Raw genomic sequence first — 27,910 nt, 5'->3', positions numbered from 1 at the left:
TCATTCCCTTTTATTGTTGAGTAGTGTTCCATTTTATGTATGTACCATAATTTGTTTAACCTATTGCTCATTGGGGCATTTGGGTTATTTTCAGATTTTGACTAAAGCAAATGAAGCTACTATTAACATTCATGTATGAGTCTTTGAATGAATTTATGCTCATCTTAGCTAAATAGCTAGAAATGAAATGGATGAATCATATTATGGGTGCATGTTTAATTTTAAGAAACTGTCTAACTGTTTTCTAAAATGATTGTACCATACTACATTTCCACTAGCAGTGTGTGAGGGCTTCAGTTGTTCTATCTGCTCACCTACATTAGGCCTGGCTAGCCATTTTACATTTTAGCCACTCCAATAAAGGAATAGTAATATCTCACTGTGGTTTCAATGTGCATGTCCCTAATGACTAATGATGTTGAGCATCATCTCATATCCTTACTTACCATTCATACATCTTAAATGATTACTATCAGTTCATATCTTGCATTCTTGAGGTAAATGTCATTTGGTCATGACGTATTATATAAGACACTAAAAGAAAGTGTTTCTCTCTGAAAACACCAACACCAAATGAATATTTTTAAAAATTAGTAACTAAAAAAATGCTAATGTAATATGACTACCTTAATCTATTCAGGTTGCTGTAACAGAATACCTGTGTAGTGAGTGGCTTATACACTACACAGACATTTCTTGCACACAGTTCTGGAGGCTGGGAAGTTCAAGTTCAAGGTGCCAAAGATTTGGTGTCTGGTGAGAACCCCCCCTCTGGTTCATGGATGGAAAGGGCAAGGGAACTTTCTGGGATCTCTTTTATAAAGTCACTAATCTCATACGAGAGCTCTGCCTTCATGACTTACTCACCCTCCAAAGGCTCCACCCCCAAATACCATCACATTGCAGATTAGATTTTAACATATAAATTTGGGAGGACACTAACATTAAGCTTACAGCAATGACAATGGCCATTCTACTTTATCTACCATGAATAATAACGTGTAATATGATCCAGCTGTATGGGCTAAGAGAATTCTCACCTCATTTAAATATCTATGTCCATAATCTTTCTTTTCCTACAATGTCTACTTTAGGTTTACCAAAGAAGATGAATGAAAATTAAAAGCAAAACAGAAAGTTTCTGAAGTTAAAATTAACTTTTAAATTTGTTTCCCATTTTTGATGGTGTTGATAATGATCTATTCAGTTAGCTGAAAATATAAATGGATACAATATTTTCTTTAAATAGAAGTTCTTAGTTAAAAAATCTGAATGCCAAGGGTAACCCTTTTATCACCACTGAAACAAAGCAAAACACATTTTCCTTCACTATCTATGAGTGGTATCACCTTTAGAGATGAAAATCACTATACATACCACGTACAGAACATGTATTGGAGGTTAAGAATAAGTCAGGGATCATGCACTGTTTCTACATTTAGCCCCCCAAATAATTTTGACTTAGCAAACACTGACCCAGCTTTATACAGGAAATATGTATTGGGAATTAGATGTTTTAAAGTTGAAAGCAATTCCCTTATAAATAGCAGAAAAAGAAGGCAGACAACTTCTTTGGAAGGAAAGAATATAATGGTAAAAAATAGATGACGCCTACACAAATTGTCTTATTGAGACTGTGAGGGAAACTTTTGTGATATTCAAACTTATCTTCTCTACTTCCTCAATGCTTCTGCCCCAATTACTTATCCTCAGCATGGGAGGGTGCCCTCAGCTAGTTGCACAAGCCAGTATCGGGTCCTGCACACTACCCTTGTCAGACATGTTCACCCAGGTTACATGGCACTAAGTGGCAATGTCAACTGGATAAAAACTCTCTCTCTTCTGCTCCGGTCCTTCTGCAGCCCTTGGGGGACCAACTTGGAAAAACCACTTTCAAAAGGCATGACCGAATAGGCTTGTTAGAAGGAGAAAGAGAGGGAGGAACGGGCAGGAAAGGAAATGGTTTGTGGATAACTGAAATGTGATGATAAGACTTCTAGTCTGCTCATATTTTCTATGTGGGGCTATATGGATCAGGAGTCTCAGTGTATAAAACCACCCCATACTTAGAGTAAAAGAAAAAAAATAGTTCAGCTCATTAGGGAGGGCAGGTGCAATGCTTCTTATTATTCTCCCTTTCCTGAACTCATAGGTAAAATCACCACTTCACATTTAATTTGATGCTGGCATTATCTTATTTAGAAAACAATAACCAAGTGTCAACATGGTTCCATGTCTTTGGGGAAGAAAGAAAAGTGATTGTGTGGACAGTACATCTACTTATAGACACTGTAGCAACAGTTTTCTTTGAAAGTAGAAAAATTATTCATAAAAATAATTTTCTTTGCAATGTGTAAGAGGGTAAAATAACATCTGAGCAGCTTGAATTCATATATATATATATATATGTATATATATATATATATACACACACACACACACACACACACACACAAACATACATATATATCTGAGTATGCTGAGTCTATTGGTAAAGGAATCTAGACATTACTGTGTTTGTAGGGAGGGCTAAGAAGCTGCCTTGGAAAGAACTCGCCCATGAAGGAGGAAGTAGCTGGCCCAGGAAAAACACCGACTTTACTAGCCAGAGGGGAGAAGCTGTCATGAAAGCCATGCCTGGCTGCGGCACTGGGAATTGCCTCATGTGACCCCACGGGACTTATCTAGATCCAGTGGAAGGCAAAGACGCTGAGAGTGAAATGGAAACAGACTTTCATTTTAAAAACCCTACTAGGCATTATATTGCCAGAAGCCATCTAGTGTTCTCCTAGGCAGAATGGGGGAAAGAACCCAAGGTAGAGTCTGATGACTGTCTGAGGAACTCAGAAAGCCCCAGTGCCCATGAGGGTCCTCAGAGACGACTGGTAGAGGTGAGAAGTTTTAAGAAGGCCAGCTCTGAGCCAGATGAATGGAGTTATCATTTAAATTAATCTAGTGCAAGAGGAGAGAAGGCAGGACCTCGGTACAGATACAGGACAGCGAGTCTGCAGAAGTCTGCTTGCTTCCATTTCCTTGGGAAGGTGGGAAATGGGTCATCACCTGAAAGGGGTTGAGGTGCTGGAGGAGTGAGAAGAGAAGAGGAGGCATGAAATAGTCACTCGTGGCAGAAGAATGAATCGATCAGGAAAACGTCATCTGATTCCTGGGTAGCATGGAGGACCCACTTAAGGTTCGTGATCATGAATGACAAGAACCTGCCCCCAGGTTGTTTGTTCATCTCCACCAACCCTGGGCTCCTCTGTACTCCTGCTGCTGGAGTGAAAGTGGAGCGAAGGAGTGCTTCCCAGAAGCACATGGAGCTCGGGGACCTCTCTTCACACCTGGTAGAACCTCCTAGTAGAACACCATTTGCAGACATTTATTCGGCGCCTCACGGATACCATGGCCAGTCTCTTCATGCCTTTCGGTTGGTCTCAATATATTTGTTATCCTCCAGCCCGCACCTCTGGGTTCTAGGAAGGGGGAAGAAAAGAGGCAAATGGCAAAACTGCCTGTCCCCCAATAAGGGGAAAAGCAAGTAATGAAGAAAAACCAATCTCATGAGAATCCCTAGATGAAGTAAATGGACTAAAAGGAGCGGCCAGGCAGCCTTGGGGAAAAGCCTCTCTGACACCAGGAATTAGAAGAGTTTCACCAAGGACAGGGAAATGTCTGGGCTCATTGCTTTACAAGCCTGCTTCTACGAGGTGTGAGAGAGAACAGAGACGCAGGGCTAGTGTCACAACAGAGAGTAGCTGGACTTGTCGGGATGGAGAGAAATGGCTAACTAAGAGAACAACCCCCTGGCCGGTTTGGCTCAGCGGTTGGAGCGTCCGCCTGCGGTCTGGAGAGACCCGGGTTCGGTTCCCGCTAAGGGCATGTACCTCGGTTGCAGTTTGTCCCTGGCCCTGGTTGGTCGTGTGGGTGGCAGCCACTCGGTGTGTCCCTTTCACATCGATGTTTCCCTCTCTCTCTCTTCCTCTCTCTCCCTCCCACTCTATCTGTACAAAAAATGGAAAAATGTCCTCGGGTGAGGATAAAAAAAAAAAAGAAAATACCATTGCCCTGGCCAGTTTGGCTCAGCGGTTGAAGCGTCCGCCTGCGGTCCGGAGCGACCCGGGTTCGGTTCCCGCTAAGGGCATGTACTTCGGTTGCAGTTTGTCCCCGGCCCTGGTTGGTCGTGCGGGTGGCAGCCACTCGATGTGTCCCTTTCACATCGACGTTTCCCTCTCTCTCTCTTCCTCTCTCTCCCTCCCACTCTGTACAAAAATGGAAAAGTGTCCTCGGGTGAGGATAAAAAAAAAAGAAAAAAACATAAAAGAACAACCAACCTGGGAGAAAGGCACGAGAGGGACACTGACCTGCCCCTCCTTCCCTGTGGATTCCTAGTGCCGGGGACAGGGACGTTTTCTGTCATGCACCTGGGAGCAAAGGTGAACATGACTTCCAGAGACAGGCTGTTTTTGTCAAGAAGTAATGTCTCACCCAAATGTGAGAGGTGCTTCCAAGTCTGTGAGCAACACCATGGGGATAGGATAGGTCCCAGAACAGAAAAAAAATGAACTCTGATAAATAACTTAAACAAAATCAAGGAGGGACATAAAGCAGGAAGCAAACCCATCAATTATGATTACATACAACTGCTTCTGAATTCTGAGGAGGAAGTGACAGGAATATAAAGCGAAAGTGAGAGAGCTGGAATCCACTCTAAAGGAAAGTGCACTGCAAGTAAAGGGAAATTTGCCATAAATACACTACGTGAATGAAATTGAAGAGGACATAAAATCTATGGAAAAAAAGATCATAAATAATTAAATAACAGAATGAGATGAGGGGTGACATTGTAGACAGAAGGAAAAGAGGGGAAAAAGCACATGTATTTATTTTTAAGAGAAATGAATCCAAAGATTGAGCTTAACTACATTCTTCCAGAAGGATGGAGTTAAAATAATGTAAACCAGGCGAATGCTCAGGAAAAGAAAGACAAAATCACCATGGGAATGTCAGGTAAGTTTGAATTCAAGAAAAATAAAAGATGTTAAATTTGTTAAAACATAAGTTTTTTTTTTAAAGTCATTAATGATGAAAAGAGCAATTCACCATGACTACCAGTCAGAGATAGTGACTAAAAGAAAGAATACCATTGTAAATGTCAACACAAATCTCAAAATCAGTAGGAGACTATAACTTTCTCTTATTAGCCTGTAACAGATCAAGTGAGAAAAGATTTATGAAGAATTTAGAAAATCTGAATAACATGATTATTCTGGCTAATCTAACCTGAACACAGAAAATATATCTCCTTTTGAAGTACTCATGGAGCAGTTAGGGGGGAAAATGATTGTGTGTTGTCTCAAAAGAAAAAAAGTAAATGAATTCAAAAGGTAAAAATATGACAAATTTTATTCTCAGATACCAATGCAATAAAATGATTAAAATATTTTATAAATCATTTGAAACAAAATGTACAAAATAATCTTATAACATTGGGGTCAAGTAAAAAACACAATGCACCATTTTTATGATATGTATTAACAACTACTTAAAATTTGTAGTCTAAAACCTCTGATAAATTCACTATTAATCTCAAAATTTTAAGGCAAAAAACGCAAAATAAATCTATGTAAAGTAAAAGCAAAGTGTAAATATATATAAAAATAAATAACTTCTTGTTGTTAATCCTCACCCGAAGATATTTTTCCATTGACTTTTAGATACAGCAGAAGGGAGGGAGGGGAATAGAGAGAGAGAAAGAAACATGGATGCCAGAGAGACACATGGATTGGTTGTCCCCTGCACGACCCCGACTGGGGTCTGGGATGGAACCTGCGACCGAGGCATGTGTCCTTGAGCAAGAATAGAACCCGAGACTTGCAGTCCGCAGGCCAACACTCTAACCACTGAGCCAAACCAGCCAGGGCAAAAATAAATAATAATAATAATAATATATTTTAAATTAAAAAAAAAAAACCTAGAACAAACCTGTAAAACTAGCATTTTGTTTCTGAAAACAAAAAGCAAAATACAATGATCACCAGCTGGCCTCCTAAAGTAAAAATATTGAAAGCAGAAGTATACAGAATCTAAAATAGGTAATGAGCAATAACCACATACATGAGGAATATTAAAACAAATAATAAAAGTACCATGCAAACTACAATGTAAATGAATTTTACCATTTGGATAATAAAATTTTTTTCTAAGAATTAATAGTAGTAAGACTCAAGAAAATGTGTTGGCTAACCTTCTCCTACCAAAAAAACCAAAAACCAAAACAAAGAAAAAAATGGAAGCTCCAGATTGTTGCAAAGATAAAATTTTCCTAAACTGCACTGGCCGGTTTGGCTCAACTGGTTATAGTGTCTGCTTGTGTACCAAAGAGTCTTGGGCTTAATTCCAGACAAGGGCATGTACCTCAGTTGCAGTTTGTCCCCAACCCCGCAACAGTCGATGTGTCTCTCTTGCATAGATGTTTCTCCCCTCCCTCCCTTCCTCCCACTCTATCTCAAGATAAATGGAAAAATATCCTCGGGTGAGGATTTTAAAAAAAATTGTTTTTCACCTGGCCGGTGTGGCTCAGTGGTTGAGTGTTGACCCAAGAGGTCACCAGTTCCATTCCCAGTCTGGGTACATGTCCAGGTTGTGGGCCCGATCCCCACTGGGGGACATGCAGGAGGCAGCCAATCGATGTTGTCTCTCATCTATGTTTCTATCTCTCTATCCCTCTCCCTTCCTCTCTCTCTAAAATCAACAAAGAAAAAATATTTTTAAAAAAACATTTTTCCTAAACCTCCAAGGGACAAGTTATACCCATACAACTTAAACATTTTAAGTAATAGAAAAAGAAACCTCCCAGTGTTTTATGAAGCTAGAGTAACACAGACACCCAAATCTGAAACGTCGGCACAAACACAGAAACCTGCAGGTGAATCATATTTATAAACGTGAAGGTAGCAAATCTGAAGAAAAAATTGTGAGACAGCCCTTGGCAGTATTTTACGACTAGAATATATACCATGCTGAAGATGAATCCATTCTAGGAATACAAACGTGATTCATTTTAAAGAGATTTTTTAGTTTAATTCAATATAATAGCATGTTTGTCTACCCAGAAAGCTAAATAGGAAATGGTTGTTTGTTTTCAACACCTGGAACAGGGTGGGGCAGGCAAGTCTGCCTGAAATGACAGGCGGCAGAGGAGCACCTTCCTTTGGGAACGTGGATCCTGTCATCAAATGCGCGGAAATACTGCTCAGTGGGAGACACTCAATAACTAGACGACACAGGGTTGGAGACACTGGGAGTGAACACCTGCACCTCACGTGGCTGGGACCAGGCTGAAGCAAGCGAGGCCCTCCCCTCAGGTGAGAAACATAAAGGGACCCCAAGAGACTCAGTAAGCAAGATAAATAATGTTGATGCAAACATCCACGATAAAGAAAATACCAAATTTTTAATTTTTACTTTTTAATCGTAGCTGGCATAAGATACATTAGTTTCAGGTGTACATCCTAGTGATTAGGCATTTATATACCTTACAAAGTGATCACCAGGATAAGCCAAGTAGCCATCTGTCTCCATACCTTGTCATTCCGATATTATTGATTATATTCCTTATGCTGCACCTTATGTCTGTGACTTATTTTATAACAGGCAGTTTGTACTTCTCAACCCTCTTCACCTGTTTTGCCCACTTTTTACACACTCTCAAAATACTAAATTTTAAATGAAGGCAAGGTCCAATCCTGGACTTGTAGGACTCACCTCACACACAGCCCTGTTGAATGAGAAGATACTGGGACGTTGGGACACAAGGAGAAAGGTTCCTGCGGAGTCTGGACTTGAAGGTGTTGAGGGTGATACCCAGACGGGGCTTGAAGGTGTTGCCCAGCTGCTGCTGGTTTTGTAGGTGATTAAAGGGAGATACCATTGTGGGGGGTTCAGTCCTCTGAGGCGGCAATGATGCCCAGCTGGTAATGATATCTTGAGGGAGCACTGATGAGACTGTTTCTGGTAATATGTGGGGAAAATGTTTAAAAACTAGGAACTGGAGCTAACTTCAGTTGTCAGGGTGAAGAAACTCTCCTAAGGAACAGTGACAGGAACAAAGAGCAGAACAGGAAAGAGTATCTCTTTTCCTTTCTCCAGTCTTCAGAACCCTTCTAATAATTCTAATTAGTGGACTTCAGCTGGGAGACACATGACAAAATAGGAATATGGTTTTTAGAGCTTTGGATCCAGCATCATAGAGCAGAGTATAGGAAGGTTGTTTTGGAGTGGAGAATCAGCAATGTAATGAATGACCAGCACTTTGAGCTTGGTAATGTGTGTTGATTTGATCAATGTAACATGGGTGGAAGTAACAGTGGGACCGTTCCAAACTGAGACCTTCAGAGGCACTGAATTTTTCTGCTCACTCTCCCGTACTTATGTCATCTGCCAATGAGAAGATGTCCTGGGTTCAAGGAGAATGTGGAGCCACATGGAGTAGACCTAAGCCCAATGATCAGTCTGCAACCAAGCCCAGCTGGATCAGCCAAATTCCATTGGACCTACAGACCTACAAGTACAAAAATAAATTCATTTTGGTTATAAGCCACCGAGATTTTGGGATGGTCTGGTATGCTTCAAACTTTAACTAATACACTCAGTTTCTTATCTATAAAATGGGTTTAATGATACTACTTATTTTGTAGGCTTAATGAGACACCTGTTGAAATAATGAAATCAAAAGAGGGCATTCCTTATAGAAACAGAATGAGTAGCTCACAGTGGTCTAGGGAGCCTCATTTAACACGTTTGACTGGGGATTTAGGCCATACCTTCCACAGTTTTGTTGTTGTTGTTGTTGTTATATTGTGGTAAAATACACATAAGATTAAATTTATAATCTTAACCATTATTAAGTGTATAGTTCAGTGGTATTAAATACCTTTATAATATTGTAGAGCCATCACCATTATCCATTTCTAAAGCTCTTTCATCTTGTAAAACTAAAACTCTACAAATAATAATAATTTTTAAAGATTTTTTTAATTGATTTTTAGAGATAGAGGAAGGGAGAGGGAGAGAGAGAGAAAAACATGAATGTGAGAGCAAAACTTGAATCGGCTGCCTCCTGCACCACCCTAACAGGGATCGCACCCACAACCCGGGCATGTGCCCTGACTGGGAATAAACCAGCAACCCTACCATGCATGAGATGATGCCTAAACAACTGAGCCACACCAGCCAGGGCACAAACAATAGTATTTGATTAATGAAAGTATTCCACGCCTCAAATATACTAAATAGCAAACCAAAACAAAACAAGCATGGCTGTTTTCAGAGACAAGTTCTTGATACTGCCAGCTTTCTGATAAAATATATATTGTGCATCTAAGACAAGACATAATTATAACTTCATAAAAAGTAGAGATACAATTGAGAGGTATGTGTGTGTATAAAATTAAATAATCTTGCAATAGTATTAGTCAGAAGAAATACTTCCATTTTAGGGAGGATTTTCCTTGGAAGAATATAGATAGTAGAGTAGAAGATTAGGCAATTTCTAATAAGTGATCTATAGAAGAACATTTTGCTTGCTTTAAAAAAGGCATAGAATGAATAATTCAAATAAATTTCCCACTTGCTTCTGGATCCAAAGATAATCTGATTGAAGTTAAATATAATAATTTCTCTAAATTAAATTGAAAATAACTAAAAGCCTTTTTTCAGTTTGACTTATATCTAAACTTCCCAAGTATACTGGCATATCATAATGGATTTCTTCTCCCTCCTGGCAAAGCCAAATATTATTACCATAGACTAGCTGAGAACAACTTCAGCTAACTAAGGCATGAAAGTTATCATTTTCTTGAAGTCACTGATGTTTATTGATGCTCATTCATTGTTTAAAAAAAAAAAAAAAAAGTATCCCCTTTTTAGGCTCAAAGTGCAAAGATGAAAACACATAAAAATATAACTAAAACGGTTATTCAAGCAAGTCAAAAAAAACCAAAACGACAGATTTTTGTATTGAGAAAAAACAATACATAAATACTTTCTACTTCGCTTATTAGTTTACCTTGCTGCTGATGATGTACGTTAAAAATGTAATCTGATTGAATGGCAGATGCAAAAGTACTTGTCTCTGTAAGAACATAAGGAGCAACTCTGGGTGAGACACGTTGATTTATTCTGTGCTAACGTCAAGGTGACCGCTGTTGCCAACTCAGGTGGCAAATGAGCAGTAAAGACTTTGCGCCCATTCCCTCCTCAGAGTGCCCTCCTGCAGAATAATTGGAGTGAGCTGTGGCATAGATGCATCTGTAGGATATTTGCCAGAGTAAAGAAGTATAGAGCATCAAATATATCAATGTAAAAGTATCTTTTGTGGCAGCTTTCCAACCAGTTGGAGAAATTTACAGAAATGAGTGAGAGAGGGGAAAAAAACCACACATACTTTTAGAGATAAGCTTACTTTGGTTTCCAACAGTGTAGAGTAGCACTTTAGGGACATTTCTGGAGCTGGTGACTCATGGAGAGAGAGGACCGATTGCTGGTTCTCTTCCCCTTTCCATGGCCTCTTGGGGTTAGTGAAAGACAGAGTACAACAGGGATTCGATTTAAATTAAAAGTATAGTTGGGAGAATAAAAAAAAAGATTAATTAAAAAGGAAACAATGTTTACAAGAAAATAAAAATCTCGGTCTGAGAAAAGAGAAAATAGCATCCTAATGGGGGTGTCTGATCAGCATTCCCTTTACCTGGGAGCAGTGTGTCAGTTGCCTAAACTCCTCTGAGCTCAAACCGAGACTCAGTTCCTTTCTAGCATTTTCTTTGCAAGTTTGAATTCCTTTGTGTATGTAAGGATTTTGCACCTTGAAAATGGAAAGAAAGCTTGTTTCTTTAGCAAAGTCAGTTTTAAAGAGCATAATGTCATTGGGAGAGAATGATTCCATATTCTAATTTTGTTTGCTTCATTAGAAGGCTTGGTTTCATTTCTCTCATTCTTGAGAAACACATTTCTGTTCTTTATTCTTCTCCAGAAGTTACAGTGATGGAAGCAAAAAAAGGCCTGTCTACTCTTGCAGAATCTCCCCCTGAGTGTGGCAAGTAACCTGAGAACACTGCAGAGCTAAACTATGACGTGAGATGCTTCCAGGTGAGCTGAACTTGGCAGGGGACAGTCTCTCTTCTGTGGGAAACCTCCCAGGACAGAACTTCCTTAGTAACCACCTTCCTACACTCCAGTCAGCTAACATTTCTGAACTGTGCTTGAACACTTTCTTTCCGAACACTTTTTAGTTCAATTAAACACCTTTATTTCAAACTATGGACAAACTTAATGAAATCTGTAGTGATTTAGGGTTAAATAATTCCATTGCATTAACACTAAGCCTATGAAAAAACTCTTAAATCTTTACATTTGTAACTTTCCTTTCTATATTTAAATTTCTAAAAATACCAGTATTGTAATTTTGCCAATAATTGCCCTGATTTAATTCTAGCTATTGTATGGTCTTGTTAATTTTTAAATTGTGTTGATATATGTTTTTGTATTACTTGATTTAGATCCATGAGATATGCCATTGCTATTTTAACAGGAATTGAGTTGAATCTAGATTGCTTTGGGTAGTATGGACATTAACATGATGTTAATTTTTTCTATCCATGAACGTGGTATATGCTTCCACTTATTTATATCTTCCTCCATTTCTTTCTTCAGTATCCTATAATTTTCTGAGTACAGATCTCTTACCTCCTTGGTTAAATTTATTCCTAGGTACCTTAAATTTTTGTTGTTGCAAAAGTAAATGGGATTGTTTTCTTACTTTCTCTTTCTGATAGTTCATTACTAGTATGTAAAAATGCCACTGATTTCTGAATTATCAGTTTGTGGCTTGTTTTGTTGTTATGCTTCTGGGGTAAAGGAAAAATAGTATTTTAAAGAAATATATTGAATTTTTATTAATAAAATAAAATCTATTTTATTATGTGTTCCAAATGTACATTACTCTCTCCTTCACTGGGACATGTAACTAGTACACTAATGAGGGGCATGGAAGCCCTAATGCTAAGCTACTTGCTTGCTATAAACTCTAGGGTGGGAGTCAGCAAAAAAGATAGAAAATAGACAAAAAAGTGATATCAAAATAGCAACATGTATTATGTTTTAATAAAAAGGACTGTGTGGACCAAGCGGGTAGAGAGGACACCTCATGCTATGATAGATATTTACATTGAAATTTATATCCATGATTGGGGGAAATGGAAATATTGAGTAGAGAGGAAACCCTTTTAGGTAAATTGATGTTGTTGTTTTTGAACTTGGATATATAGATGAAGTTACAACCAGAGTGTAAGGGGAAGGTATATTTCAATAGAAAACTGTGCATTGTCTATAGCTCACTTTTCTGTCTTATCTGATTGTGATTCTATGGGAGATATTTTGCAAGTGGGTAAATTTTCAATAACTGATAAAATGCAAACTCTCTCTGTCCAGTAGAGGTTCAATAGACTTTTCTAGTTTTGTTTTCATTTACACCTTCACTGTAACATTTCTTACTCTAAGTTTGTACTTTTTTAGACTTTTCCTTGGAGCTGGTAATAATACCTTACTGATCTCCTCATTAATGAGTTAAAGGAAAACCTTTAACTTGTGTTCATTTACAGATCTGTATGAGACTCATGATTTTACCCTCTTTTGAAAATGTTATTTTAACAGTAGGAAAATACTAAACAAATAGCACAAAGGCATAAGTGTTTACTCTGACAAAATTCAAGCCAAACAGTTTCATTGAAATGTGGACCCTTTCCATACATACTCTTCTCATTTTAGAGCACGTGATTTGCATACTCAACTACTGCTCTCAACCCAGAATGTGTAATGAACATTTTTCAGTTGCCAGCCCAGTCCCAGTATCCGTCTCCCCGTCCTATGTTCATAGCACCCAAATCTTCCTTTAAGAATCCATCCTGTTATCACAATACCAGATATCAGGTTATACTACAAAGCGACTGTAACCAAAACAGCCTGGTACTGGCACAAGAACAGGCATATAGACCAGTGGAACAGAACTGAAAACCCAGAAATGGACCCAAGGCAATACGCTCAATTAATATTTGACAAAGGTGGCAAGAGCATACAGTGGAGTAAAGACAGCCTCTTTAATAAATGGTGTTGGGAAAATTGGACAGCTACATGCAAAAAAATGAAACTAGACCATCAACTTACACCATACACAAAAATAAACTCGAAATGGATAAAAGACTTAAATGTGACCCATGAATCCATAAAAATTCTAGAAGAAAATGTAGGCAACAAAATTTCGGACATCATACGGAGCAGAATTTTCACTGATACATCACCTAAGGCAACAGAAATAAAGGAGAAAATGAACACATGGGACTACATCAAACTAAAAAGCTTCTGCACAGCAAAAGAAACAATCATCAAAATGGAAAGGCAACCCACTGTATGGGAGAACATCATTGCCAATGATGTATCAGATAAGGGGTTAATTTCCAGTATATACAGAGTGCTCATACAACTCCACAAAAGGAAGACAAAGAACCCAATTAAAAAATGGGCAGAGGAGCTGAATAGACACCTCTCCAAACAGGACATACAAATGGCCAAGAGACATATGAAGAAATGCTCAACATCACTAATCATCAGAGAGATGCAAATTAAAACAACTATGAGGTATCACCTCACACCTGTCAGAATGGCCGCCATCAACAAATCATCAAACAACAAGTGTTGGCGAGGGTGTGGAGAAAAGGGGACTCTAATACACTGCTGGTGGGAATGCAGACTGGTGCAGCCGCTATGGAAAACAATATGGTGCTACCTCAAAAAATTAAAAATTGAACTTCCATTCGACCCAGTGATCCCACTGCTGGGAATATACCCTAAGAAGCCTGAAACACCAATCAGGAAGAATATATGTACCCCCATGTTCATAGCAGCACTATTTACAATAGCTAAGATCTGGAAACAGCCCAAGTGTCCACCAGTAGACGAATGGATCAAAAAGCTGTGGTACATATACACAATGGAATACTATGCAGTGGTAAGAAAGAAAGATCTCTTATCCTTTGAGACGACATGGAGGGACCTGGAAAGTATTATCCTAAGTGAAAGAAGCCAAGCAGAAAAAGACAAATACCACATGATCTCACTTATATACGGAATATAATGAACATAACAGTCTGAGGAATACAGTAGACCCAGACACATGGAAGTAGGGCACAGACTGACATCCCTCAGAAGAGGGGATAGGGGGTGGGGGGGTGGGAAGAGATAAACCACAGAACTTATATGCATGTATGCATGACCAATGGACATGGACAACTAAGCCGGGGACATGGTGGAGGGGGGGTGGGGTGGGGGGTGCCAATGGGGTAAAAAGGTAAAATATCTGTAACAAAAAAAATAAATAAATAAAATTAAAAAAAAAAAAAAAAAAAAGAATCCATCCTGTTGCCTTACTGTAACAGGCATGATATTATCCTGGGATTATCTCCACTCAGAACTTCAAGTATGAGCCCTGCCTGGTCTAGAACAAGTAGTATATTCCCATCCTCTTGGCCACAGTAGTTGGTCCGCAGATGGGCTTAAGAACCAACATTAGCCATTCAATATCTGGGGAGAAAACATAGTTCTAGAAGCTAATGGCAGAAATAGAAGTGGTTCTACAAGGAAACACATTCTTACAATGAAGTTTACACCATGGAAGGTGAAGTGGACTTTGCTAATCTACTGTCTCAAACCGCCCTGATGCCTGCTTCTCCTCTGGGCTTTGCAATCATACACATCAGTACATTTTCTTATTAAACCTGTCTGAGTTGGTTTCTATTTGCTTCCACTCTAACATGTCTTGTATGATACAAATTGTGGGGTTTCTGAGAATAGAATTTCTGATTTGCTCCTTTCTTAATGCTTTCCACAGCATAAGATGGCACTCAAAAGAAAAATGCTGTTGAGTCGTATCATTTCTTTTATGTTTTTCAATTCTTAAAACACCTTCAGTCTTTCCAATTTTTATACTCTATTCCTTCCCAGTTGTTTTTTAGTGTTTTAAAGCCCGTTTATTACCTTTTGCCCATATCTCCTTTCCTTTCTTAATTGTTCCCTTACTTGTATATAAAGTATCTTTTTATTTCTTTGGCTCTTACTGCAGGCACTCCATTTTTTGCTGTTAAAAATGCAGTTATGCTCTTTCCAACCAGATTACGAAACCCTGTCCTGTCAGGCTCTTGTGCAGCGAGACAGGCTGAGCAGACTGGCACAGCTCGTGTTTTAGTTCTGCTGCTGCCTCGTGTGGTCCCTACTTCCTTCTTCAGTCATGAATGATCACATTAGATTTTAAAGTCATCAGAATATGTCTAGTTTGATCTTCATCAATCAATACTTTGGAAGAAAAGAGTGATCTCAAACTCACCTATCTGCCTGAAGCTTCACAAGTGTACAATTAGGTAAATTAGAATGACAGTATTTTATTGAATTCGTTGGGTGACATTGGTTAATAAAACCATACAGGTTTAAAGTGTACAACTCTATAGCATATCATTTACACATCGCGTTGAGCACTCAGCCCCCGAAGTCAAGTCTCTTTCTACCACCATTTATCCCCCTTTGCCCAAACTGTTGCCTGTGCCTGGTTTGTTTCCTTAATCCCTTCACCTTTTTCACCCAGCCCCCCAAATTCCTCCCCCGACAGCTATCAGTCTACTTTATGGATCTATAAGTTTGTTTCTATTTTGTTTGTTAGTCTATTTTGTTCATTTGATTCCACATATGGGTGAAATCAGATGGCACTTGCCTCTGTCTGACTGGCGTGTTTCCCTTAGTATAACCATCTCCGGGTCCTCCATGCCATCACCAAATGTAGGGGAAGGAGCCAGGAGGCACCAAGGGCTGTGCCCACGCACTCACTGCCTGCACAAAATCCTGCGAACCACAGATGAAACCATGAGAGAGTTATGACTCTGTTCCCTGCTCAGGAGACCCCTACCCTCCTACCTGGGAGCTGGGGAAGGTGTGGGGGAAGGAAAGAGAATGGATTTTTAGTTGTCCTGAGGAAAACGTTCAGACTCACCCATCCTAGCCCCTGCCCTCTTAGAATACCTCCACTCTGGGTGATCTATGGGCTCTGTGCCCCTTGGACAAATGCCGATTTCTAAGAGATCCCAGACCTCACCCAGCCTTTGCCTCTATCTCTGCCCCTGACTCCCTCCACCCTAAGATAATAGCACAACTCTTCATAAATATGTTTTTAAATATTTTTAATTGATTTTGCTTTTTTAGAGACAGAGAAAGGGAGAAAGCGATAGAAACATTGATGTGCGAGAGAAATAGCCATCGGCTGCCTCCTGCATGCCTCCAACTGGGGATCAAGCCCACATACCAGGCATGTGCCCTGACCAGGGATCAAACCACCTCTCAGTCCATGGAACGATGCTCAGCCCACTGAGCCACAGTGGTGGGGCCAGAGTGAGTATTTGTATCCATCTTGTTTCAGCTGTATGGAGGAGGCTGAGTGCACTGAGTAAATTCACTCCCACAGGGGAGTGGGGAGGGTCATGGGGAAGAAGGTCTTCGGGTTCCTGTGCTATATTCACATGAAGAGAGGTGAGATGAGGTGGAAGAGGATGGCAAACCTAATTAAAATGACAGGAACCTCTTAAAAAAAATAAGATTTCCTAAAATGCCAAAGGCATACTCCACAAATTTAGAACAAGTATTCCTAAAATGTATATGGAACCAAAAAGGACCCTTAATAGCCTCAGCAATCTTGAGAAAGAAAAACAAAGTTGGAGGTATCACAATACCGGATATCAAACTATACTACAAGGTCGTTGTAATCAAAACAGCCTGGTACTGGCAAAAGAACAGGCATATAGATCAACAGAACAGAATGGAGAGCCTAGAAATCAATCCATGTCTTTATGGTCAATTAAGTAAATAAATGACTGTGGTGGTAATTTTTACATAACTATGCATGTTATGAGCTGAATTTGTTCGCCTAAAAATTTATATGTTGAACTCCTAACCCTCAGTATTTCAGAATGTGACCGTATTTGGACCTTGGGTCTTCAAAGAAGTAAGTTATAATGAGGTCATTAGGGTGGGCCTTAATCCAACATGACAGGTGTCCCTATAAGAGGAAATTTGGAAATAGAGAGGGATAACAATGTGACAACACAAAGAAAAGATAATGGTCATCTACAAACTAAGAATAAAGAACAGCTCCTTCCCTCGCAGCCCTCAGAAGGAACCCAGCCTGCTGACACCTTGGTATTGGACGTCACGCCTCCAGAACTATGAAACAAGAAATCTCTGTTGTTTAAGCCACCCAGTCTGTGGTGTGTTGTTGTAGCAGCCCTAACAAACTAATATGGTATAAAATTACTAAAATCCATTAAATTTCACTCTTAAGATGGGAAAATTCTACTATATGTAAATTATACCAAATAAAGCTGGGAGAAGAAAAAAACAGTCCCACAAATATTAACAATAATAATAATAATAACAACAACAACAGATGTATTCCTGGAGGCTTTGGTTTTATCTATCTAATTTAGTTCAACTTCTCACACACAACCACCATGGAAGAAATGAGCAGTGGTTTTTGCCTTCACATAAATAATGTGAAGAAACAATGCTGATGAACATGGGAGAGCTGGACGTAGCTAGGAGGAGCTACGTTAGTCAGCCTGTTGTCCTGCCGGTTCCAAGTACTGTCAATTTGACAGGCCCCTCAGTGATTCATCTAAGGGGACTTTATGTAACCACATAGGTGGTTTGTTTTCTAAAAGTGAAAAAATCAGGAGACATAACAAGCAAGTTCTTTAGAATAAGGCTTTCCAAAGCTCCGAGTTTTAAAATGAGCCATTTTTTTTTAATATGTTAGGCAATGTCATTTTAAATTAAATCATTGTTCTCTGCGCCTACCGTTTAGTGAAATAAACCATTGCTCCCTAATGAATAGCTCTTCTGCGAGGGGCCAAGCAACACCAGGAAGATCCTCGGGAGTTTTACCCAAACAACATATCAAATACACAAAACAAAACAGTGATGGAGCAGCTTCCATGAGGGCTTGTGATTTTGTGCTGTCAGGAAGTAAAATTCATGTCATTTTTATTCCATGGTGGACTGAGAGCTGAAAATAGATCATTAATTGGGCATGGTATTCCCTAGTGCATGCCCTACATTTGAACAATTAGATGGTCCAAGTTTGCAGATAGCATCTGACCTTTGTGGTCAGAAGTTCAGCTGAGGGTAAACTTAAGCAATTCTTAGTGGCTCACGAAGATGCAATGATTAGCCTTGTCGGCAGGATGGAGGATCATAGTAATGGCTCATTTTTGCTTGGTTGTATTCTCTTATTCTTTTGAAAACAATAAAAGATCTTCCAATGCATCTACCACATCCAGCTTCTCTCACATCTATGAGGACAAACCATCCCAGTGATCAGAGAGAGGGATAATACTTTCTGTAAGTCTCAATGGCAGATCTCGTCCACAAAGGCCCACGGGGAGGACTCTAGAACACTTTGCTCTGAAGAATCACATACCCAGAGGTCAGGGCAGCTCAGGTCAGCCTATAAGTTCAATGGGTTGGAGAGAGAGGGGAATGCACAGAAAGACGGGAGAAAAGTCTGGAAGCAACATGCTCCAGGTCAGAGTTTTTGAAGCTCGGTTTATGGATCAGTCCTTCTGGTCAAAGGCACCTAGGCAATGAACACAATTTAAAATCAGAAGTGACAAATGTTGTCCTCTCTGCATCATTTTATTTTCTGATTTTTATGAATGACGTGTAAGCAAAGAGGAATCGACAGCATGTTCTCTTTTTTTCAGGCAAGACGTGATCTTCCGAAAACTCTCCATATGCCTGCCAGGTTGTGGGAGATAATTTTAAACACAGAAGTTTGGTCAGAAGCTCAGAGCCACACTGACATTTGAGGAGGATGTGTAGTTCTCAGAGGGTAGAAAGCCAGTTCTCTCTCATTGTTCCTGGCTACTGGTGTTTGAGACAGCACTTTTCCCTTCTTTTTATGTGTCCCCATAATAGGTAACAAGAGGGGCATTGTGACATTAAAAACAAATAGTCTGCATCTTGGAATTAAAAACCTCTTCTAAGCACCAAGTGAGGTAATACACATGAACTGTGTGTCAACTATAGAGTACTGAATCATATATTGATATATATGTTTTTATGTCCGAGAGCTGTGGAACTCTTCAAAAGCTTTGCTTCATGTATTTCATGTTGGGGAATAGGCCCAAAATTGTTCGAAGAAAGATGTTTATAAAGGACTGGAAGTAATAAAACACATCCATGCCTGTGGTAGGCCACCTCTAAAATGACCCACAGTGGTCCCCACCTCTGCTATTCAGACCCTTCTCGTGTAATCCCCTCGCCTTGAGTGTGGGCTGGACCTAGAGACTCGCTTCGAACAAACAGAATCTGGCAAACGTGGTCGTCACTCCTGACGTTAGGTCACATGAAGACTAGGGTGTCTCCCTCTCTCTTTCTTTCTCTGAAGAGCAAGCAGCCATAATGTGGGCACCCCTGTGAGAAGTCCGAACAACAGCGGACATCTCGAAGTGTCAGTGAGGACTGAGGCCGCTGAGCAGCCACATGAGTGAGCTTGAAAGCAGATCCTCCCCAGGGTGAGCCCTGGTTCCACTGAGACCCTGGCCACACCTTGCCTGCAGCCTCGTGAGAGCTCCAGCCAGAGAACCCGGTGGAGCCACGTCCAGACCCCCAGCTGCAGAAACTACGAGATGATACATGTTTGCTCTCAAAAGCTGCTAAATTTTGGTTGATTTGTTACACAGGGATAGCTAACATAGTCCTTTGAAAAAGTACCCTTTAGCCCTGGCCGGTTTGGCTCAGCGGTTAGAGCGTCGGCCTGCGGTCCTGAGAGACCCGGGTTCGGTTCCCGCTAAGGGCGCGTACCTCGGTTGCAGTTTGTCCCCGGCCCTGGTTGGTTGTGCGGGTGGCGGCCACTCTCACGTCGATGTTTCTCTCTCTCTCTCTTCCTCTCTGTCCCTCCCACTCTACCTGAACAAAAAACGGAAAAATGTCCTCGGGTGAGGATAAAAAAAAAATATTCAAAAAAAAAAAGAAAAAGTACCCTTTAAATACAGGGTGGGGCAAAAGTAGGTTTACAATTGTTCCTATGGAAAATAACGCAATAATTAAGAAATAATAACAGGAATAGACTGTGTTTCATGTTCTCACAACTGTAAACCCACTTCTGTCCCACTCTGTATAATGCAAAAAATACATATTAAATGTTTTATACTTGCTGTAACATGTAACTGAACAAATTATTTATTTAATATTTTTGAATTGGTATATAATTTTTTCCATATACCTTTGTCAGTATACCTACATGTTTGTAATTTTACTATGTGGTAATAGCATCATCATGATCCATCCTAATTTGCATAGTGATTAATGGTGCATTCTCTGCCTGAGCCAAATCCCAGTGACCTTGCACACGTTACTCAACTTCTCTGGAAAACTGGGAGAATGATAATGTCTACCTCGTACATTTGTTGTAAGGATCACAGAAGTTTAAACTGGTCAAGTGTTTCGAATAGAACCTGGCACCTGGTGAAAAGATTGACAAGTGCTAAGTTACTTTAAAACAATTTTATGTTGTGTTGTTCTAGTGTTGGGCGTTTTAGTGGCCTCCACCTTGTGCTGCCTTCTGACTGTCACGCATGCCAGCTGCTGGGCTGCCGCGGCACCCCTGCTACGCCCGTCAGCTGCCTCGGTGGACCGTTCTGCAAACCTGGATCAAACAGCCGGTGCCTGCCACTTCCCGGACAGAAAGACCAGAACTTGAGAGAGATCCAACTCAAATTCAGCTCTTCCAGTGACCATCTTTGCAGTGATGGGCCAATCACTTTGCTTTCAGCATCTCAGTTTTCTAGTTTAAAGATGGAGCTAATTATATCATTTGGGGTTGTCACCATGGGGCGCAGGTAAACGCAGTATCGCATCCTCCCACAACCACATCAAAGTTACAACTAAACTACAGCACAACCATCATTCAGAACTGCCTGACATCGAGCTGAATGGAAGTCCTACAACTATGGAATCAAAGCAGCAGCCACATCCAGACTGGTAGGAGGGCGGAGGGGCTGGCCCCACACCCACGTGTGGTGGATAAAAATCAGGAGGACACCTCGGCTGAGAAGGTCCCCCCCTGAGGAGTGAGGGTCCCTGTCCCGCACCAGGTGCCCAGCTCAGGGTTCCAGTGCCAGGAAGAGAATCCCCATCACTTCTGGCTGTAAAACCAGCGGGAACTGAGGCTGAGGGAGGCTGAGGCTGTGGGAGCCCCAGGCAGCTCCTCTTAAAGGGCCCGCGCACGGACTTACTCAGACTTGCTCCCTGTAAGCTCGGAGGGGAGGCAGCTCAAGGGGCTCAAGAGACATACAAGCAAGAACTGAGCTGTTTGGCATTGGGACAAGGGCTGGAGGGGCAGCTTCCTCCTGGACAGACCTGCCAGCGGAGGATGTGGTTCCTTTGGTGAGCCCTTCCCCCGCAGGGCAGGCAGACAGCTGCCATATCTGGGACTCCAGCAACCTGGTTCACAGTTTTCCCCTGGTGATTCCCTGAGTCCTCCTCCCGCCCAACTTTTGGGCCCACCTAAGCTGTTTGCAAAGTCTTTACCATAGAATTGGCCTGTCTTGGATCCTGCTTCAGAGTTTCCTAAAATCTCTCAAACAAGCAGCATCTGTTCTCAGTGGGCCCCATACCTCTCACTAAGTGGCCCCAGGCCTGGCACTAGAAGGAAACAGCCTTGGTTCACAACTGGCTTTTCCTGGGTATCTCTACAGCCAGTACAAGAAGCAGCCATTAGCAGATCACTTTGTAGCTTATGCCAGGTGGCCCTGGATAGAACACAGGCAGTGGCTGATCTTGCCCCAGAGCGAGCACACCCAGTGGACAGCTTCAGACCATGTTGAAACACCATCACTCAACCACCTCCACAAGAGACACACTCAATGAGCAGACTCAGTTGGTACCAGAGCCCTGCTGAAGTAAGACTTGCTCTGAGTTGTGGGCCCCTACACCACTGATCCTCCAAGGGAGTCAGAGGCCAGTGGCTAGTGGGCACAGCCAGTCCTTGCAGCTGATCAGCCTGACTAAATCCCTCCCATTGATGTGCCAAAAGCAATCAAGACTCAATTACAACAGAAGGGTGTACAGTCCACACTAGGGGTGCACCTCAAGGGCCCACCTGGGGTGATCAGGGAGAATGTGCCACTGGATCCTACAGGACACCTACAATAGTAGGCTACCCTACGAAACCTAGGAGACATAGCAACTCTGCCTAATACATAGAAACAATCACAGGGAAGCAGCCAAAATGAGGAGACAAAGAAACCTGTCCCAAATGAAAGAAAAGAACAAAACTCCAGGAAAAGAACTAAACAAAATGGAGACAAGCAATCAATCAGATGCAGAGTTCAAAACACAGATTATAAGGTTACTCAAGGAACTTGGTGAGACATTCAAGGGACTTAGTGAGACCTTCCAGGAACTTAAGGAGACCTCCAAGGAACTTAGTGAGAACATCAACAACATAAAAAAGGGCCAGTCAGAAATTAAGGATGCACTAACTGAAATAAAGAATTGACAGGGAATCAATAGTAGAGTAGGTAAAGCCAAAAAGCAAACCATTGATTTGGAATAAAAGGAAGAAGAAAACACCCAATCAGAACAGCAAAAAGGAAAAAGAATCCAAAAAAATGAGGATAGTGTAAGGAGCCTCTGGGACAACTTCAAACGTGCCAACATTCGCATCATAGGGGTGCCTGAAAGAGAAGAGAGAGAGCAAGAAGTTGAAAACCTATTTGAAACAATAATGACAGAAAACTTCCCTAACTTGGTGAAGGAAACAGACATACAAGTCCAGGAAGCACAGAGAGTCCCAAACAAGATGAACCCAAAGAGGTTCACACCAAGATACATCATCATCAAAATGCCAAAGGTTAAAGACAGAGAGAATCCTAAAAGCAGTGAGAGAAAAGCAGTCAGTTACCTACAAAGGAACTCCCATAAGACTACCAGCTGATTTCTCAAAAGAAACTTTGCAGGCCAGAAAGAAGTGGCAAGCAATATTCAAAGTGATGGGGAAAAAATGACCTACAACCAAGATTACTCCATCCTGCAAAGCTATCATTTAGAATCGATGGACATATCAAGAGTTTCTCAGACAAGAAAAAGCAAAAGGAATTCATCACCACCAAACCAGTACTATACAAAATGTTGAAGGGTCTTCTTGGAGGAGATGAAGAACAAAAATGTGAACAATAAAATGGCAAATAATACTTATCTATCCGCAACTGAATCTACAAACAAAATGAGCAAGCAGAACAGAAATAGACTCATAGATACAGAGAACTTTTTGTTGTTTGCCAGATGGATGGGGACTGGGGGGCTGGATGAAAAAGATGAAGGAATTAAGAAATACAAATTGGTTGTTAGATTGTTGAACCTCAAAAGGAAGCAAGGGGGAGGACAGGATGAGATAAGCCAGAAAGCTTTTGTGCATATGTGCATAACCAATAAACACCGACAATAGTGTGGGGAAGGCAGGAGGGGAGCGGGATTGGGGAGGAGGGAGTCAATGGGTAAAAAAGGGAGAAACATCTGTAATACATTCAACAATAAAGATGAGTTTAAAAATTAGAAAAAAAACTTTAGAGATAATGTATATTAAGATGATGTAAATCAAGCCCCTGGCATATTGGTTGGTGCTCAGTAAATGGGAGCTATTACTATGAAGATGTGGCTAACCATCCAGATGCTCTGTCTCTCCCTCTAGATTAGGCTCCTTCCCAGAACCTTCAGCTGGGACTGTCTCTTTCTCCATGAGATGTAACAAAAAGGGTTTATTCATTTCAAAATGGTTAGTTACTTCCTCAAATGACTATGAGAGGCCACATAGTTCAAATTAACAATAAGCACCCTTCAAAGGATGGCACGGACAGCATTTGTTCAGTCTTCCATATAGATCGTAATGTGTGTCCAGCAGAGTGACAGAGGGGGTTTTTGATCACATGCTGTTTGAAGTCTTGACAACAACTAATCTGATTCAGCAGGTCAGGGACGGCATTCAGCATTCATGGTTGTTGTTGTTTTTAAATGTATCACGTAAGAGCAAACAGCTCTGAGGCTTCTGTGAGAAGGTTGCTCTACTCTGAGTGGATGAGCGGGACGGAAGCTGTGATTGATCTCCTTCTCAGCCACACTGCGTCGGAGGTTGTTCTCACCTTCTCAGAGTCATTTTCAACAGGCAACACTAAAATATTCTGGCACTCGCTCCTTTTTAAATCAGAAAAAAATTCTAATGTTTTATTAACAAAGAAATATTTCAGGAGAGAAAGTATAGACTATAACACTACACCTATGACTTAAAGCAAATCGTAAATACTGATGATGATAAAAAAAAATTCAATACTTTAAAAAAATTGTACTGGCTAGCCATACCTTCATTCACTTTAATAAAGACCAGTGGTTCTTAATTTGAGGTGGCTTTAGATTCTCATGGGGGCTTGTTAAAACACAGATCGCGGAACCTCACCCCGAGTTTCTGACTTACTCGCTCTGGGTTGCGCCTAAGAACTTGCATTCCTAACAAGTGCTGTGCTGCTGGTGTTCAAGACCACATTTTGAGAACCACTGCTGTAGACAGAGCCTGAGGGTGGTTTCCTGCTGGAGACTGTGGAAAGCCTCGCTCACTGTCAGACACCCAGAGGTCTATCGACAGTCTGCAGAGAATATCTCTCTGTGATTCATCCATTTTTTGTAAACTGTTCAGTATTTCCTTCCTGGAGAAAGAACTGAAGCAACGGAGGAAAATAGGTGTCTTCCCAAAAAAAGTCTAAAAAAGTAGGACTCTGAAAATAAATGTTCTCTTTTTTGCCCCTTTTCAGCAGTTTTTATTGTGCAATGCAGATGACTCCTCGATTAAACATTTTCCAAGCTGTTGGTCTCCCCATGTTCTGTTTAGCACACTAGGCTACTTAATACACCTGTTCTCTGTGTTGGGGTTTGTCACGGTCCTTTGATGCCACTGTCTGAAGAGAAACACTGTCAACACACAGATCTGTAAACAGGCCCAAAGAAACATACATGTCCTTCAATAATTACACACAAGGGTTTTTCTATTGCAAAACCTTGTCTCTGAAGGTTCTTTTCCTGACATCTGGAGGTCTGATGAAAGCTTAATTAATAATTATTTAATAAGTAATCGATTAAGTAATCTAATTAGCACACTGGTTGGCTTTTATAGTGAGTGTTTCAGTATAAATAAGCAACAATATATCCTCTTGGTTGAATTATGTTTCCCAAAAGATTTTGAAGTCTTAATCCTTAGTACCTGTGAATGTGCTAATTTGGAAATAGGGTCTTTGTAAACACTTAAGATGAGGTCATTAGGGTCAGCTCTAACACATGATGACTGGTGTCCTTTATTAAAGGGGAAATCTGGACACAGATACACACACACCAAAGGAGATCATCATGTGAAGATAGAGGTACAGACTGGAGTATGGGGTCTACAAGACCAAGAGCCAAAGATGACCAGCAAACCACCAGGCGCTAGGAGAGAGGCATGGAACAGTTTATCCTTGGCAGCCTTCGGAAGAAACCAACCCTGCTGACACCTTCATTTTGGACCTCTAGTATCAGGAACTGTGAGATAATAATCTTCGGTTGTTTAAGCTCCTTAATTTGTGGCATCGTGTTATGGCAGCCTTAGAAATGAATATATAACATCTGTAAAAACAAAATATTCTTGTAATACTGTCATAGTTCCATGCTATGTGATATTTCTACTTTATTAACAGTTTTCTAATCCCCCTACCCATTACTTTTATTTGGTATTAACTGTCAGCAAAAAGAGAATGTATTTTAATAAGTAGTCGTCTAACATTTTTGTCTGATGGAGGTCTCCCTTTTCTTTCTCTTCTGACTTTTCCCTTCTTTTGAACATAAAATTTCAACATACACCCCCCTATTTCATATCTTTTCTTAATTAACCTAATGAAGATACATTTTGATTCCTTTGCAAGGTGCCTCTTGTGGGGAAATACAAAGGAAACTTTCAGTGGTTTGGAACAGCTGAGTCACCATTTGAAAAAATGAACGATATGTCTACTCGACCAAAAAATAAAAGCCTTTTGATCTGAGGAGAAAGATCTGTCAAGTTTGAATTTGCCTGAATATGGTGACAAGTAAATTTCATCTCAGGCAAAAGCACATGTGAGCAGTGTTATCTAAGGCTACAGGTGCATGGAGAAGAAAAGCCAGTTCCAAAATGAAAATTCGCTCAATACTTTTACCTCTACTCAAGGTACAGGGCAAATCACGTCAACAGCTATTTCGTGAAATATGTTCTGTTTTTCCTGAGAGTTAATACCAAATAAAAGTAACAGGGGAGTAAATTAGAAAAGTTTTAATTAAGTGGAAATATGACAATAACATGGGTTACAACAATATTTTGTTTTTACAAATAGATGAAGGTGTTTTTGGGGCACATCTATGTGATGGGTCAGCATCTGGAATCTTGGGTGAGACATAAATTAAATATATCTGCTACCACAACATTTTTGTGTGCAGGAAGTTCTAGAAAATTTTCATTAACCCTGGCTATTCTTTTGGAATTCTTTGTGATCACTGATATGATAGTAGCATTCTCCAAAGAGTAATTTTACTTATGTTCCTTATTAATTTCTGCAGGTAAAAACGATACATTTTCTGATCCACCAGTGAGGGGAAGGAAAGCTAATTTGAGAAAATGGGCATATTTGTGAATTCCAATCAGCCTGGTAGAGACATCTTGCAGTCTCGTGGAGATACAGAACTCAAGGGCAGGTGAGAGGTTAGGACTGGAGAGATTTTTCTTACTTTTAATTTTTGATTATAAAGGTAACATGCATTCATGGAAAAATATTCAATTTTTGAAAGCATAAAGAAGTTAAACTCCTTTATATTATTAAATGAGAGGGATTGAGTCTGACCAGGGAGCCTAAGAAAGGGGTACCCTAAAATAGAGAAGTAGGAAGCTTTAGAGATCAAAGGAAGGCTGAAAGATTTCAAGAACAAAGATAGCCAACATTTCTTTTTTTGCCTTTGTTTCTCTAATATTCTATGGCCCCTAATTTTCAGTAAAAAATGTACAGTATGTGACTGTATATGTGTGATTGAAAGGGGCTGTTGTCCATGTCTCAGGTGACATGGTATAGAGCACCCCACAGTGAAGGCATTTAGAAATACCCACAGTGAGGAGATGATGAAAGAAATTGAAAATAATATCACTAAAAAGGGGAAAACATGTGAGAATTGTATGAACAATTAGATGAAGAATTTCAAGGATTAGAAAGTCAATAGTCAAGAGTTTTTAGGGGTTTACACAAATAAAGAAAACAAATCCCCTGGATTTGGCAAGAAGGAAGTCACAGATGATCCTAGAAAGACAGCAACATGGGCAGAGGCAGACATGCAAGGTGGGAGTAGGTAAAATCTAGACTCCAAGAGGCTAAGACAAATGAATGAGTTGAGGTAATAAGTGTTTGATAAGGAACAGGATATTTACATGGCATTTCAGAATAACCCCCAGATCTCCCTCTTCAGGACTGAAGTAGTTTCATTCCTCCAACCACTGTCAGTGTTGACAGCTCACAGCTAAATAAATACCCACTCCCAGTGATCACTCTTGCCTAAAGAAAGATGCGCGCGTGCGCACACACACACACCCAAGGGTTACATTTATGTTCAGTAACTTATCAGTGTATGGGTAAAAAGTCCTGTCCTCTTACCCTAAATTTTGGATGACTCTAAGAGGCATCCAGACCACCTGTGGATAAGCTGAGGATTTTGTTTGGACTACATC

General features: G+C 40.4%; 1 protein-coding gene across 1 annotated transcript in view; it reads left to right on the top strand.

Annotated features, from left to right (window-relative positions):
- The first annotated feature begins 3,200 nt into the window (after nucleotides 1-3,200).
- LOC118625050 (ER membrane protein complex subunit 3-like) overlaps nucleotides 3,201-27,910 on the top strand; it is a 39,905-nt gene continuing 15,195 nt past the window's right edge. The window contains 3 exon segments of the mRNA XM_036253352.1: nucleotides 3,201-3,427; nucleotides 20,673-20,987; nucleotides 24,951-25,006. Of these exon segments, the coding sequence (XP_036109245.1) occupies nucleotides 3,201-3,427; nucleotides 20,673-20,987; nucleotides 24,951-25,006 (598 nt within the window).

The sequence above is a fragment of the Molossus molossus genome, unplaced genomic scaffold (genome assembly GCF_014108415.1).
Source record: "Molossus molossus isolate mMolMol1 unplaced genomic scaffold, mMolMol1.p scaffold_m16_p_11, whole genome shotgun sequence".
NCBI classification, from domain to species: Eukaryota; Metazoa; Chordata; class Mammalia; order Chiroptera; family Molossidae; genus Molossus; species Molossus molossus.
This window is presented reverse-complemented; position numbering and strand designations above follow the sequence as displayed.